This window comes from Scatophagus argus, chromosome 7, assembly GCF_020382885.2.
Source record: "Scatophagus argus isolate fScaArg1 chromosome 7, fScaArg1.pri, whole genome shotgun sequence".
NCBI lineage: Eukaryota > Metazoa > Chordata > Actinopteri > Scatophagidae > Scatophagus > Scatophagus argus.
Window position 1 is genome coordinate 22,495,717 of NC_058499.1, and position 14,956 is coordinate 22,510,672.

General features: G+C 41.9%; 1 protein-coding gene across 2 annotated transcripts; it reads right to left on the reverse strand.

The window, feature by feature from the left end:
• Positions 1-2,062: 2,062 nt before the first annotated feature.
• Positions 2,063-13,969, reverse strand: csnk2a2b (casein kinase 2, alpha prime polypeptide b). Of its 2 annotated transcripts, XM_046394863.1 has the most exons (12): positions 12,871-13,967; positions 12,326-12,437; positions 10,557-10,658; positions 9,449-9,499; positions 9,191-9,250; positions 9,012-9,095; positions 7,236-7,346; positions 6,985-7,086; positions 6,379-6,479; positions 5,104-5,252; positions 4,582-4,665; positions 2,063-2,728 (listed from the first exon to the last, which is right to left on the reverse strand). In XM_046394863.1, the coding sequence occupies exons 1-11, from the start codon at positions 12,972-12,974 to the stop codon at positions 4,589-4,591; spliced, it is 1,053 nt and encodes a 350-aa protein (XP_046250819.1). In that variant the 5' UTR covers positions 12,975-13,967; the 3' UTR covers positions 2,063-2,728; positions 4,582-4,588. The 2 variants fall into 2 exon arrangements, with proteins under 2 accessions (XP_046250819.1, XP_046250820.1); XM_046394864.1 differs by lacking the exon at positions 9,449-9,499 and having other exon boundaries at positions 12,871-13,969.
• Between the last annotated feature and the right edge of the window lie 987 nt (positions 13,970-14,956).

Here is a 14,956-nt window from a genome sequence, read left to right on the forward strand (position 1 = left end):
CCTGAACTGAATTCACTTCAGATCCTTTATCTTTTAATGTCATGTCATAATTAGGTTAAAAATGTTTTGCCCAATATTTTGTTTTATGACCAAATGCCTGCTAAATGACTTTCCCACAAGCCCTAGCTTTACTTTGTGTTTAGTGCCAATTTTTAAATGTTAGTACGCTAACAAGCTAAAGTAAGATAGTGAGCATGGTAAACATTATACCTGCTAAACAACAGGGCATTGATATTGTGATTGTTAGCATGTTAGCATAGTGACAAGCACATTAATGTCACGAAGCTGCTGCTGTAGACTTTTAGACTTGTTTAAATCTGCCACAACTATGATTTTCCATCTTTCCATCTAATCTAATGTGCAACTTGTTTTTACTTGCTTGCATTCGAAAAAAAAAACAAGTACATTATTGCACAAAAAGCCACTAAAATGTTGATGTTATACAAAACACAGATAAAACACCAGTTTAGTGAACACCGTCTGTTCTACTGTACATGTAGAAGAGTGAGCATCATGTGAGCTGTAGCAAAGGCAATCAGATGGAAAAGTACTAACTGAAAAGAGACCACGAGGTCCAGAAGTTTGTTTACTGCACAGAATTATTTATCTGCTGTATAAAAACCGTGGAAAGTACAGCTCACCTATACATTTGCACACAGAAAGCTTATCATATGTGTGCGTGTGTGTGTGTGACTGGGAGACCTGACACTGGGAGACCTATGACCAGTAGCCACTGCTGATCAGACAAGTCTTCTACTGAATGTTTCATGGCCAAGATGCTTTAAAGGGTAATGCAGACTTCCTGTGCGTCCAGGTCTACATGTCTCTTTCTATATATGTGTGTGTGTGCGTCTATATGTGAGTGCACCTGAACATGAGCGAGGAGTCAGGTTGTAGAACAGGGAGCTAAAGCTCTGGTTTCTATACAAGAAGGAAGCTGATACGTCAGATAACAGCACAACACACACAACAAAAACTGTGACCTGTAAAAGACTACTGTGTAATACGCCATAATTACATACTACATAACTACAAGGTGCAAGTTTGACATTATAAGTAAATAAACAACAGTAGCCTACATACATGTACCAACGAAAAAGAATTTCCATACTGCTCTCCCACATGAAACTGAATTTTCGGACCACTAATTCATAAATAAGAAAAATACAAATAATCCAAGGCGATGAAGTGAAATGTGAAATGCTGGGTGAGCTTCCACAAGCACCGAAATGTCTATGTGACTCTTTACCTGCATCACTATGTTGGTGCACCAGGATCGTGCTATTTGGTTAGGTTTGTGAAATTAAAAAGCAGAGCGTGACATCCTTTCATCATTTCTGGCTGTGAACTACCTGTATCAGCTTTACACATCTGAAGCTCAGCTGGCATAGTTACTCACTCCCTCACACACTGAGTTCATCAGCTGATTGGTGTCCACCACTCTCATTAAAAAGGCTCTGTGTCTGTATTGCGTAGGTGTGTCAGCTTTGCGGAGGTTAACATGTCATTTGGAAAGTTTGGTCATAAGGTTTTGTTTTCAGTGTGGGCTACAGTACATATGAATCAAGGTAGAGGTTACAGGTTGGGGTTTAAAATAGAGACAGTGGAATGTTTCCACTGATTACATGCGTCTGTGTGGGAGTGGGTTAGGTGGAACTAAAACAAAAACTGAAAATAAAATGGCAAAACGCAACAATCAGCTTGCACCATCTGTTTTTAAGACCTATTTTTACAGAGTGGTTTGTCATAAAATGATAATTCTTCTTTTTTCATCCGCTACATCTCTCTCTCTACATCCCTCATTTTATCAAGCCCACATAGCTAAAATGAATGTAACCTAACACAACAATCCTGCAATAAATTCTCCCTTATTAAAGGCTTACTGCAGGACAGACAACTGTATGGCTGCTCCTCACAAGTAAACTGACATCATCTTAACATATAAAGTTAATATAACACAAAACCCACGACTCTAGTTTTTCAACCACCTTCTCAAATCCGAAAGATGTCACACATTCTCAAAAATGAATGAACAAAAAATTCACTCTCACCACAGGCACAGTTCATCTAAATAAAAATCATTTATTTTTCATTAATATTATTATTATTATTAATATTATCATCATCATTCTATCTAGAGAGAGTCCACCATGCCGCTTTCAGAACTGGAGTAGTGCTAAGACGTCTGTCTGTCTGTTGGGGTACAGGATGGGGGGGTTAAACAGACGGATAAATGAACAGGTTGGGAGGGGAGGGGGGTTGGGACTTGTACAGGCTCACACTCCTGTTCATTCTCCATGCTGATGCAAACAAAGAGAGGATGACATAAAGGAGGGACGACAGAGAGAAGAGGAAGGACTGAATTGTCTTAAAAAGTAGTCTGTCCTCGTCGGCCTACATGACACTGAGCTGGGAGGAAAAACATGAGTTGGGGGACGACGAGGGAGCAGCTTCAAGCTCATTGGTCAGGCTGCTGGACAGGGAACCAGGGCAAGCCAATCGCAGACTGATACAGAGGAGGAGGGTGTATGTATACATGTCCGCAGGTGTGGATGTGCTTGCATTGGTGTGTGTGTGCGTGTGTGTAAATGTGTGTATCTGTATGCACATATCTGTGAATGTGTAACTGGTCAGAGTTACTTTGATCCATTGTCACTGTACACTTGTCAAAGTTACTGTCACAACTGGGTACAAAGTTGAGGTAACAAACATCGTTCTTCTTCCACTTCTGTAGAGAGAAAGAGAACAAAAGAGAGAGTGTGAGGAGGAAGAACAAGAAAAGAAGGGACATGATTACAGAAATCATGACTTAATGTTTCAGCCAAACTGAAGTGTTTGATATTCCCAGTCTACTACACAGTGAAAGCAGCAAAGGTAAACATGTTTTCACCCATTAATGATGCAGTCCTCTGGACAAGCCAGTCACAGTACAAGTACAGATGGGTGACAATTTAAAGGGAAAACGAATAAATGAGTGTATAAAATACAGTAGCAAGAACAGATGCTTCTATACAGTGTCAAAGGCTGTTTTTCCTTCTCCCATCATTCTGGACTGTTACTATATTGGCATGCATCTCCCTCACAGCACAGTCAGGTGGTAGTAATAGTGGATTTACTGAAAAGTGTGTTTACGCCAGCTGAATGTGTGAAGCTGCTCTTGAGTTCTGTTGTTTTGTTTCATTAACTGCCACAAACATTCACATGATCGCTTTGGTTAAAAAAAAAACAAAAAACAAAAAAACAACGGGGTGAGATTTTTCTCATTTCCAACGTGAAAGCAAAGCCAAGGACCTCAGATCTGTGAGTTAACAAGGAGACGCCGAATGGCCTGGATAGCAGCCGTGAGACGACCAAACATCACTGTCAACGCAATCACCAAAATCAGACACATGTTGGTGTGTTCACGGCATTTTCAGAAAATAAAATGAATGGCTGCTAATCTTGGTCTGCTTATTTCTATTTATCATTAACATGTCATTGATATGTCAGGTGCAGGAAAATGTCCTCAACTGCTACTTGCTCATATGGTGGCAAACACCAGGCCTACACTTTACAAACTGCCTGATGGTGATAATAAATATTGTAGTTCAGTAGCAATGTATGAAACTATATTCCAACTACTTTAATTAAGCCATAAGAAGTCCTCTGTGAGACCATGTGCCATTTACTCATGCAATAATGTGTAACACTTCTTGTTTAAAAGTCTTTTCAGTTTATTACAAACATTCTTGTACAGTGCAGTGACACTGTTAAAGTTCCAGTAACAGTGCAAATAAGGTGCCAACAGCAAAAGACTGTGTGCAAACAGATAAATAACACTGCAAATGAAGTGCAGTGTGCAAACCCAGATAAGTATCACTGCATGTGCTCATATGGATCGATTTCACCAATTTTACTAATTTTTTCGATGTACCGAGCCTTTGGAACAGGGTCCAGCTTGTTTCTGCTTTGTTTGAGAAAAAGTGAATCACAATGAAAATGTAAAATTTGGTGCAGTTTGTGTTGCTTTCAAAAATAAAAATTCATGATCCAAAAAGGCAGTCTGCAGCCAAAACATGACATCAACATGAAGTGCCAAAAACTGCAGTTCCTGGAGTGACCACTTGAGGGTGGCTCCAAAGGTGAGCCAATGCCAGGAAGATTCTATGTTAAAATGCTCAACTTTACAGTAGAAATAAACATGTCCATAGCCTAGAACAAAAAACAGTTTTGGTCTCTAAAGCTAAATTCCCTGTTCATGACAACTTTAAAGGGTGAATTTTTATATAGCTCACAAGATTAAAGAGTAATTCAACTACTTCTTTCTGCTGAAAATCCATTTAAATAGATATTTAGTAGTGTCACTGATCGATTCAGGCCCAAATCTTGACATTTTAGTGGAAAGTATTTGAATTTTCCGTTTTGTGCATAGCATAGCATATGCATAGCGACTGTCCTCTACAGGTTGAAACCCAGCTGACGGTTTGAGCGGATTACTTGGATTTAAAATTGTGACTGACTTGTTTCATGGTACTGTTAGCATAGATATTTTGGTGTTAAAGGTATACACAATGACCGATGAGTAACCTTTCAAGCTGTTACCTGCGTTTCATCGCGCTGTTGTGTTGCCACTGGAAACCATGTTGTTGTCAGAGTTTGACAGAGACTGTTCCTTTATTACTGGGTCTGCAGGAGGAGAGAGGAACTACATTTAAAGAATCCCTTACAAACTTTAGTTAATGCCTCATAGACATTAGGACTATTTTAAAACTGAGAAAAACACTGAAAATATAAATAGACAAAGGGTCAGATATTAATTTTAATATTTTCACCAGGAGCACATTTCCTGTTTGTTTACAATTATGAGGACCGTGAAACAAACACCCAGTATTGTGCTGCACAGTGAGCGTTATTTTCATTTAGGATGTATTCACCTGAGAAGGAATTTGCCACAACTTTACTGCCTTTTCACTCCAGATTACGATTAAACATTGAGCTTGTGCTGCAGACTGCAAGTATTTTCCTATCTTAGGTTTAAATGCCACATAACCTTCATCAAGTCTCACTGTATCACTGCGTGTGCTGCCTGTGTACGGTGTGCGATCTGGTGTGTGTCTTGCTTACAGAAGTAGGGGTGCTCCATGGCCTCTGTGGCGGTCAGTCTCTGTTGGTGGTCATAGCGTAGCAGCTTGTCCAGCAGGTCCAGAGCCTCAGGACTCACCAAGTGCTGGTTCTCTGTCTGCACAAACTGTTCCCAGCGCTTCCTGCTCTGCCTACAGACACACATAACAACCACCACTGCTGAGGGGACATCTACTGATAGTGCTGCCATAACTAACAATGATATTACTGATCCAATGTGAGCAGATTCTTTCATCTCCTGAACTCTAGGTCGTTTCTGTTTTCTCTTTTACATTATGCCCATATAGTATAAGCATTTGTGGCAAAGTATGTTCCTCTCTGATTAGCACATACAATTTCCCTTCATCTGTTCAACAGAGAAGCCATAGGTCAGGGATAGCTATAGAACAGGAACCCTGGAAGTGGCAAGCAATAGTTGTATCACAAAAAGAATTCAAAAGGTGTCATGTTCAGAAAACAACAAAAAAAAAACTTGAGGATTTACATGTATTCAGATGAGCAGTGGGAAATAAAGCAGCAGTGAAGTTTTTCTTACCAGAGCTGCCGCCAAACTTAAAGATGCCCTGTGACGCTAGGGAGCTAGATTAGCCTACCAAAACCTTTTCAAAATCAGACTTGGAAAATGGATCACCAGAATCTTTTTTTCACTTGCCTCTCAGGGCATCCTTAGAAGAGCTACTTGATATGAACGTTAATTGATTTAAGAAAGACTTCAAGGTTACACACTGTGTTGTTCTGGTGAAACACTGTATGTTTACAAGAAAACTTAACAGGGTACCTTTATGAGTGGCTTGCACATTACATAAGAGGAGCCACAACAAGGAGCTGCAGTGGAAAACATGAACTCATCTTTGTAACTACCACTGTGATGCAGTTTCAACATAGCACAATTCTTAACTTCTTTGTGTGCTGAAAAGTGAAAATCAAACTTACATTGTTTTACTTTCTTTTAATTTCAAATAAATCTTTACTTCGTGGGGGGGGGGTGTTCAATAGTTCCTGACTACAACAGGGGCTGAGTATGTTTCAGAAGAGAGCATATGCAGCACTAAAACTTTGAAAGTATCAAATTAGCGGGTTCATTGTGTTCCTTAGCGGGAAAGACATTCTTCTAATATTTGTACGAAGTCACTTTGTTGCCCCTCATGACATTTTTAGTCTGTAATCTGATTTGAGCCAACTCTACATTCAGCTCCAGAACACCTAATGCATTTCACAAAAAGTATGATGGGAATCCCAGTGACAGAGTGGACTTACTGTCCCAGCAGGTCTTTGAAGCGTGGGTCCAGTTCAATGTGGTATTTTCGCAGGTAGCCAAACAACTCGTCTGTCCCCAGGACCTTGGCAATTCGCACCAACTAGAAAACACAACACACCGGGGTTCAAACACTGTGTACTTTCACTCGCTGACTATTCACAAATAAAACAACAGTCAGGTGGATTGTTAGCCTCTGTGCTTAATCTATGTTGTTAGTTTTACTTGTCCCTGATCAACATGTATTTATTTTTCCCTGTCTCAGCTTTTCTAGTCTCTTGTGAGAGACGTTCAGAGTTCTAACACAAATTGTGCTGAACAACAGCGCCCTCTTCCTGTTACCACCATTGAAACTTCAGAGCGAGTCCCTACAGATTACATCTGATAAAAGTCCAGGATACAAATATAAGTAATCTCAATGTCATTTTATTTTTGGTACTTCCTGTGACACAGCCCTCTGTGTGCAGAGAAGCAAGCTTGTGTTCTTTCAGTGTGTGTGTGTGTGTGTGTGTGTGTGTGTGTGTGTGTCTTATTTGTCTGTCTCATTCGATATGAAAGTGTTTCTAGTGTAGCTGCATGTGGGAGTTACACATGTATGACAGCGGTACCTGGTCATAGTTGTCTTGTCCATGGAAGAAGGGCTCTTTCTGAAAAATCATACTGGCCAGCATACAGCCCAGGCTCCACATGTCTAGACTGTAGTCATACATCTGAAAAAGTAAATCATCAAACAGCACTGCACATGATGAAAACAGAGACGTTAGAATTATCCATGTGTGGTAACAACACTGTCCCATAAATACGTCACACAGAAAGAACCGTATCTCTAATGGCTGTTTGCTCAAGGTGAGTGTGTTACCTGGTAGTCTACCAGGAGTTCAGGGCCTTTGAAGTATCGTGACGCCACTCTGACGTTATACTCCTGGGATGGGTGGTAGAACTCTGCCAAACCCCAGTCTATAAGGCGTAGCTGTGGAAAAACACAATTTATCCTCACTCAGCTTCGCTTCATACTTTTGAAACAGAATATAGACAATGTGACGAAGCAACACTAACAGGTGTGATGTATTCTTTGGAATATATTGGGTCAATTCACATATTTGTGCACTTGCTGCCCCCTACTGGTCAACACTGGTAGTGTTTTTTAAGGGACAGCAGTGCATTAATACTGCTATATGTTAAGAGGCAATGAGTGGGATACCCTGATTAAAATGTACCGTATTTTATTTTTCTCATTTTTGTTCCTCATATTTCATTTTTGTGTTTTTCTGAACTCCAGTTCCCATAAATCAAAGCAGGGCCCAGTTCCAACTGTGGCCATGGCTAGTAGCTGTGACTAAAGCGTGAGTGGCTGTGGGTATGAAACATAGACGTTATAATAAATAGTGGACAGAGCCACTGTGACATCACCCACTGGTTTGCGGTTTGAAGCCTTGAGTCTGACATTATAGTTCATTGCTATCTTGGCTTTTTGGAATCAGTAGTGACCATATTTGGATGAGAGAGTGGAGCTGGGGAAGATATGCAATGCTATGCCTCTATTCTAATTAGATCGTACTGAGAACCCAAGGACACTCCATGCCAGCTACAAGGCAGCTACGCTCTAAAGCATAGCCTGCTTATCGTCCATTATACTCTATGTTTACTCTATGTAAAGCTCTGCGGTCGGCTTGCTTTTGTTAGTTAACATTATCTAGGTTGGTCTATTTTCCATTGTTCATTGATACTTTAGTCTGATGGTCGCTGTAGGTAACTTGGCTCTGCCGCTAAAGTTGAAATAGCTAGCACAGGCTTATTATTATGACTGAACAGTGCTAAAGCCGCAGTTGTGACAGATTGTGATTGTAGCTGTGATTAGACTGTGGCCATGGCTTTTCCTGTGGACATGGCTGTAGCTGCGATTATGGCTATCGTATCCAGTTCTGGGGTGGTTACAATGAGTAAGGCTCTGACGCAAACGTTTATGCAAGCCACAGTAAAGCTACTAGTTAAGCTAGCACAAACACCAGATTCTGCCAGCTTGCCAGGTTCTTCTGATCATGTCCGGCTTCACAATACTTTCTTGGCAAATGTAACTGTCTCTGTGCTGTAGAAAAAGACATCCAATCATAGACATAGCTAAGACTACATTAGCCATTAGCCATAACAAGATAACACTGCCCATTAGCGCTGTAGCCAGTGGCTATGACTACCATCCTAGCTTGGCTTGCTTGCACATGCTCACTCATCAAGAGATGATATTTCTTTGATCTAATGTTCAGAAAAATCACAATAAATGCTTTCATGAAATGGGTATGGACAGAATTGTGTTACAGTACGGCAATGGATTTGAGCTTCGCTCGGCTAGTACTTTAAGAGCTGTAAAGGAAATTATAAAATCCCACTGAGGACATTAATAGGTTAAGGATCTCAAGTGCACAGAGGCCAGTGCTAATGCATTACCAACAAACAACAATCTAACCCCTTTTCAAGATTTAAAAAAAAAAAAAAAAAAAACGCAATGAAAGGAAGTAGAGAGCCAGAGAGAAAGTAAACAGTGAGAGAGAAAGATGGGCTGAAACAGCAGGTGAGAGGTAATATTAAGAGTATGTGTGGATGTGTGAAGAAAAAAAGAACTATATAGGGCACCACCTACCTTTCTCAACTGGTGGTCGATCATCACATTGTGGGGTTTGACGTCACGGTGCATGATTCCCATACTGTGACAGTAGTCCAGAGCCTGGCAGACAAATAAACACAAAGCAGACAAAATATGAATATGTGTACACAGTCATCTGAAGAATTTGTGATTTATTGAATTTTGAAAAGTCTCACCTTCAGTAGTTCATACATATAGAAACGGATATCATAATCTGTCAACTTCTGATACAATTCCTATGGGGGAAAACAAATTTACATGAGGATTTGAACCTTAATTTGTTCCAGAAAAAAAATGATGCCCCCTGCACCATTCAACCCCCACTGACTAAGACAATACAACATGGAGATGAGATAAACAAGAATCATTCAAAGTGACCTCAAAGACTGAACAGCAGACCCCAGATGCATGCAGAAGACAGGTGATTGTTGTACCTTGAAGTCTGTGTTATTGATGCATTCAAAGACGAGCGCTGGAGTTCTGGACTGTACAGTCGAAGCAGAGAGACAGAGAGTGAGAGGGGGTGTCGGGGAGTTGAAATCAGTGAAAACAGAGCAGGATGTAGCTTTTGTGATTTAGTCCCCTGATTCATTGGAAATTTGACAAATCCACTGTGTGATCTTTACCCTTTCCAGATAATTTATCAAGTTATTTCTTTGGATTACACTTCTAAATTCTTTCATCCCGTGACAGTGGTGGGAATGCTGCCCTGCCCTCGTAAACTCAAATAACCACAAGATGAATAACAAAAAAGCTGCAATGTCAGAGCCTCCCAAAAGTGATTGTATCATTTGCAACACCTGTAATCACTCCTGAAATCCTTGATTTCCCTAAACCCATCATTACAATGTTGGCAGTTGCTTACTTGTGCTTTAAAAAACCATACGTGAGACAGACGTAAGGTAGCTCTTTGGTCACATGCTGCAAGAAGAGTGATTTTTTGTGACTGATAAGAGGTAACAGAAAAGTAAATAAATACAGTTGCTACTTTATTTTCTCAAATTAACTCCCGTGTCACCCGTAACCTAAGGTGTAGTCCACATTATAGAGACATACATTAACATGCAACAATAGACAGTGTGAATAATATATTAATTAATTATGGATATGCAGATACAATATGCGCCAGTGCTAATGCCAGTTCTGCCCCTATTAAGTGGCAAGTCAGTTCCATTAAAAACTGTTTCATTTCGGCCCCTGTTTTCTGCTCAGCTCCATTTGTTTGTTGGAGTGATCTAAAGCCACTATCTAATAGTAACTCATAGTTTCCACTTATAGTTAAAGGTACCCTGTGGAGTTTCTCACCACTAGAGGCGCTATAGATCAATGTTGTTAAAAGATCAGCGCATGCCTATTTGTATTGTCCTTATAGGAGTAACTAAAGCACACACTCAGCAGCTGTAATTCTGAGTTGTGGCCATCCTTCTGTGAAATCAGGACACCTAATAAAACATGGCACCAAACATCTCACAACATTTTCAGGCCAAAAGTCTCCATTGGTCTTTTAATTTAACAAGACAGACATGCTGCTAGTGAGCCTACCACTGGGTCCTTGACTGTGTCCACCAGTCGGATGATGTTGGTTCCTCCTCGCAGGTTCTCCAAGATTTTGATCTCTCGCTTGATCTTCTTCTTCTTGACCGGCTAATTCCACGGAAAAACAAACAAAGCAAACAAAGGCAGAGAATTAAAAGAAAGGTCTTGAAATTATGGGGGAGAAGAAAAATCACACCAAGATGTAAAGAGTAGACATGTTTGCCTGTATGTCTTTTCTGAATATTGATCTTGAACCTGCTGATCCTGCCGAACCTGCTGCTGCTGCATTCTTCAGAATCAGCCTGTCAGTCTTTGTACAAAGACATTTACTGTGGGAAGGATGTTGATGTTTACAATTAAATGAGAAATAACCTGACATTGCCTGTAACTCTGTCACTTGCATCCTCCTCTGTCACCTGCATCACCCCAACACGAGCTCCGAACATTACCCTGCAAAGCTAAAGCCACAGACAACATCCATAAATGCTGCTGACGTCTCTGGGCCTGAGCTCATCTGAGGTGGACTGAAGCAAAGAGTAGAAGTGTTCTGTGGTCTGACAAGTCCAGATTTCAAATTGTTTCTGGACATCATGGACATTGTGTCCTCAAGAGGAAAGAACCATCTGAACTGCTACCAACAGTCCAGCATAGGGGTAAAAAGTCAGCATATGCGATGGTATGGGGGTGTGTTAGTGTCCATGGCATGGGTAACTCGCATGTCTCTGAAGGCACCATTACTGCTGAACAAGCATTACAGGTTTGGAGCCACATATGCTGTCATCCAAACTGTGTCTTTTTCAGGGATGTCCTGAAGCCACATTCTGCACGTGTTAACCTCAGTGTGGCTTCAAAGTAAAGTGTAGAGTGTGGGTACAGGACTGGCCTGCCTGCAGTTCCAACCTGTCTCCCAGCACATTATTAAGCACAAAATACAACAACAGAGACCCCAGACTGCTGAGCGAATTAAGTCGTATATCAAGCAAGAATGAATTACGCTCCTCCACACTTTGTGCCCTCAGTTCTAAAACTCTACCCGAGTGCTGTTAAGACAGAGGATGATGGGACACAATGGTAAACATGCCACTTTGTTAAAATATGTTGTAGGCATCAAAGGATCTAGGCATAGCAGAGTAAGCATATAATTTATTTTATCACATGAAACAAAGACAAGCTGGAAAGGCTCACAACTGAGAAGCTTGAAGTCAAGAATGATTGACATGATGGCCAGCAAAATTACTTACTAAATAAGTATGTCAACCAATTAATGTTTTAGCATTAAGCTAACCTAAACATTTATCAGTCTACCAATAACATCTGCAAGAAAACCCTGAGGCACCACCTTCAAGCCTCTACTGTTCCTATAAGTCACTGCAGGGTGTGAGACAAGCGCGAGTCTGATACAAACACAGAAAACTATTAAGGTTGCAAATAACGATTTTCATTCGCTATTAAACTGGTAATTATCTGTAAAATGTCAGGCAACAGTGAAAAATGTCCATCCCAGTTTCCTAAAGCCCAAAGCAACATCTCCATGTGCTCATTCTGTCTGTCCAAAACCCAAAGATATTCAATTTACTGAAGAATGTTTGCTATTTTTGCATGACTTACTCAAAGAATTAAAATTCAGATTTTTTTCAGGAATTCTAACTATTCAGGAACCACAGTACTCATTGCAGCCATCGAAATCAATATTTCACTCCATTTCAAGCAAAGGGCTCCACACCACAGTCAGCTGAGACATTCAGCATTTAGCTCAAGGACATCCAACTGCTCACCTTCAGGATCTTGACCACCACCTTCTCATTGTTGGTGATGTTGATTGCCTCGAACACTTCGCTGTACTTCCCTCTGCCCAGCTTTCGAACCAGCTGGTAGTCCTCCTGGTTGCTATAGGGACAGACAGGGAAACAGTGCACAGCTTGTCTTACTATGCGAGAAAGAAAAATATTTTAATCTTCAGATCGTAATTAGGACATTAATGATGAGTGATGAAGCTCTGGCTCAGGGAATGAAGGGATTTCTGGTCCTGATCTCATGGCAGATGTTATTTAAGTCAAAAGACAAAGGTGAACTGGGGAACACAGATGCAGGTAAGGCCAAGGAAAGTGTTAGTGCAAAACAGCAGGGTAACGGAATGGGAGACTGAGAGACTGTACTACCGTGGTGTCATCACACCCTCACAGCTATATGTATAATAATAGACAGCCATCTGCCACACTTTCCCTCATCCACCAACACACATGCACACAGAAACTCATCATCTGCTGGGGTTAGATATCACATGACACATGCAATCTGCAGTAAACAGAAATGTTCTCACTTCCAGTTAGGTACGTGGGCCTCGTAGTCCCAGTACTCCCGGCTCTTCAGCGTGTTGACATCAGCGTACACACGGGACTTGCTACCGGCCACCGGACCCGGCATGACGAGACCCGAGGCTCGGGTGCTCTGGAGTATGTGTCACGGATCTGCTGGGGTGGGGATCCAACAGGAACGGGAGAGGGTGGGGGGTGTATGGGTAGATCGGTAACTGGATTTGTTGTCTGTGTGGGTGTCAAGTGGAACCGGCCAGCCTGCTAGCTTCCCTCTTCAGCCAGATTGAGAGAAGGGGATGGGGGTGGGGGCTTTGGGGAGAGAACCGGAGATGTCCGCCGGAGGTTCGCCGCAGTCAGTGCGCGCCGAGCAGCGCTCCTTAGTCGGATTGTCAGAAGCAGCAGAGCCGGTGTCTGTGGTGCTCGGAAAGGGGAGGGGGGCTGATGAGAGTCGGGGTGATAGTGCAGCAGAGGTTACACACACAGATGGGGAGGCAGCAGGGTGTTGAGGTAGAGAGGAATCGGACCCCTAAAAGGCCACAGAGGAGGAGGACAGAGGGTCGGTGATCTAAATATCACGGGATGAAATTCCGAAGCTACTCTCTGCGGGCCCTAAATCCGAAACGTCAGGGGAGGAAACGGGTGGGCTTCCTGCACTAGCCGATGGACGGTCGGGGAGGTGGGTGGCCCTCGGTGGTCCAGTGTTAGCTATAAATCAGCTGTTGATGTGACGGATCGGTAGTGGGGGTCGACCGGAGGGAGAGGGGGGTGGAGCAGCAGAGAGATCGATGTTGTTAGCTAACGTTAACCAGCGATGCTACTTCAGCGCGAAGATGTCGCACCGACTGGGAGCGCTCGGCGCCGTGCACCACCATCGGCGGAGCCCGCGTCATGTGCAACCGGCTGTGCGGGGAAGCAACGCCTAAATGGACCGATACCAGACGCCGACGGACGGCCCGGAATTCGGGAGTTTCTTCTGCAGCCACAGACCTCCCCGGTGGAGAGCGCAGGGAAGGGAAGCGGATTGCGATTGAAGGCGAGCGAGAGAGCCGCCCGGATGTGAACGCAGCTGGCTGCCGGGGTGAAGATGAGGAATGTGATTTTCGACTGAGCAGTCGGGAAAGAGCGCCCTCTAGTGGGGAGGATGTGACAGTGACCAAAGATGTTATGGAGACAGAAACTCCACTGACCTGATCTGATGGTGTTTTTCGAGTGAGACATGTTATCCCGAAACCACAGCTACGATTTCCGTAGTGTCAGTTGGCGAGGCGCCGGCCTAACAAGCACACAGCACCGCGATATATTTCACTGCATGTCGAATTACAATAACTAGCCTAAGTAACAGCAGGTTATCTTAGATTAGATGGTGTCTGTAGCCTGATAAACGACAGCAAGTCAATCTTATGCTGGTCAGTGTCCAATTGGAGACAGCTGAAAATAATATTGGCCCATGTCCCGTAAGGTGATTTATATTTATCTTGTACTCACAAAATAATAAACTTGTCCATGACTTAAATGCTAATTTCTCCTTAGATAATAAAAGCATCAAATATCACCTACATACTGTCACAGCAGATCTATCCATTAATCCTAGATCAAATTTTACAATGATTTTTCATGAATACACCTTTATTACTATTAATACAATCAGCCTATAACCCATCACTTAATTGTCTTAATCATTATTTCATATATAATGGGATAATTGCCATATTAGCAATAGAATTATGTGACTTTGTAGTATATGTTTGTCTCTTAGTTCCTCCTGTCCATGCAGGACATTGAGTGGACAGCAGATTGTGGTTATGTGAGGTAAGCACCTGCACTTGATATAAATCACAGTAGTGAAAAGTAGCTAAGTAGATTTAGTCAGGTACTGTAATTGAGAACGCTTTGCTTGAGTAATTCCAATTCTAATACATTTCAGAGGGAAATACAAATCTATTCAAAAACGGTAGTTAGTGTTTTTTTTAGAGATTAAATGGATTTTCATATACAAAATAATAGGTGGTCTTATAAATACGATGTATTTCTTTACATACGACATAAATTCTGATGGAAAATGAATGAAAATCAACTAATTTTTACATTTGT

Bases quoted from the DNA above. Each gene is read 5' to 3' on its own strand.
- csnk2a2b (XM_046394863.1), bottom strand. From the start codon at position 12,974: ATGCCGGGTCCGGTGGCCGGTAGCAAGTCCCGTGTGTACGCTGATGTC. The intron at 9,500-10,556 runs GTAGGCTCACTA...TCGACTGTACAG, and splicing joins ACACAGTCAAGGACCCAGTG to TCCAGAACTCCAGCGCTCGT. The intron at 9,096-9,190 runs GTGAGACTTTTC...TTTGTCTGCCAG, and splicing joins ATATGTATGAACTACTGAAG to GCTCTGGACTACTGTCACAG.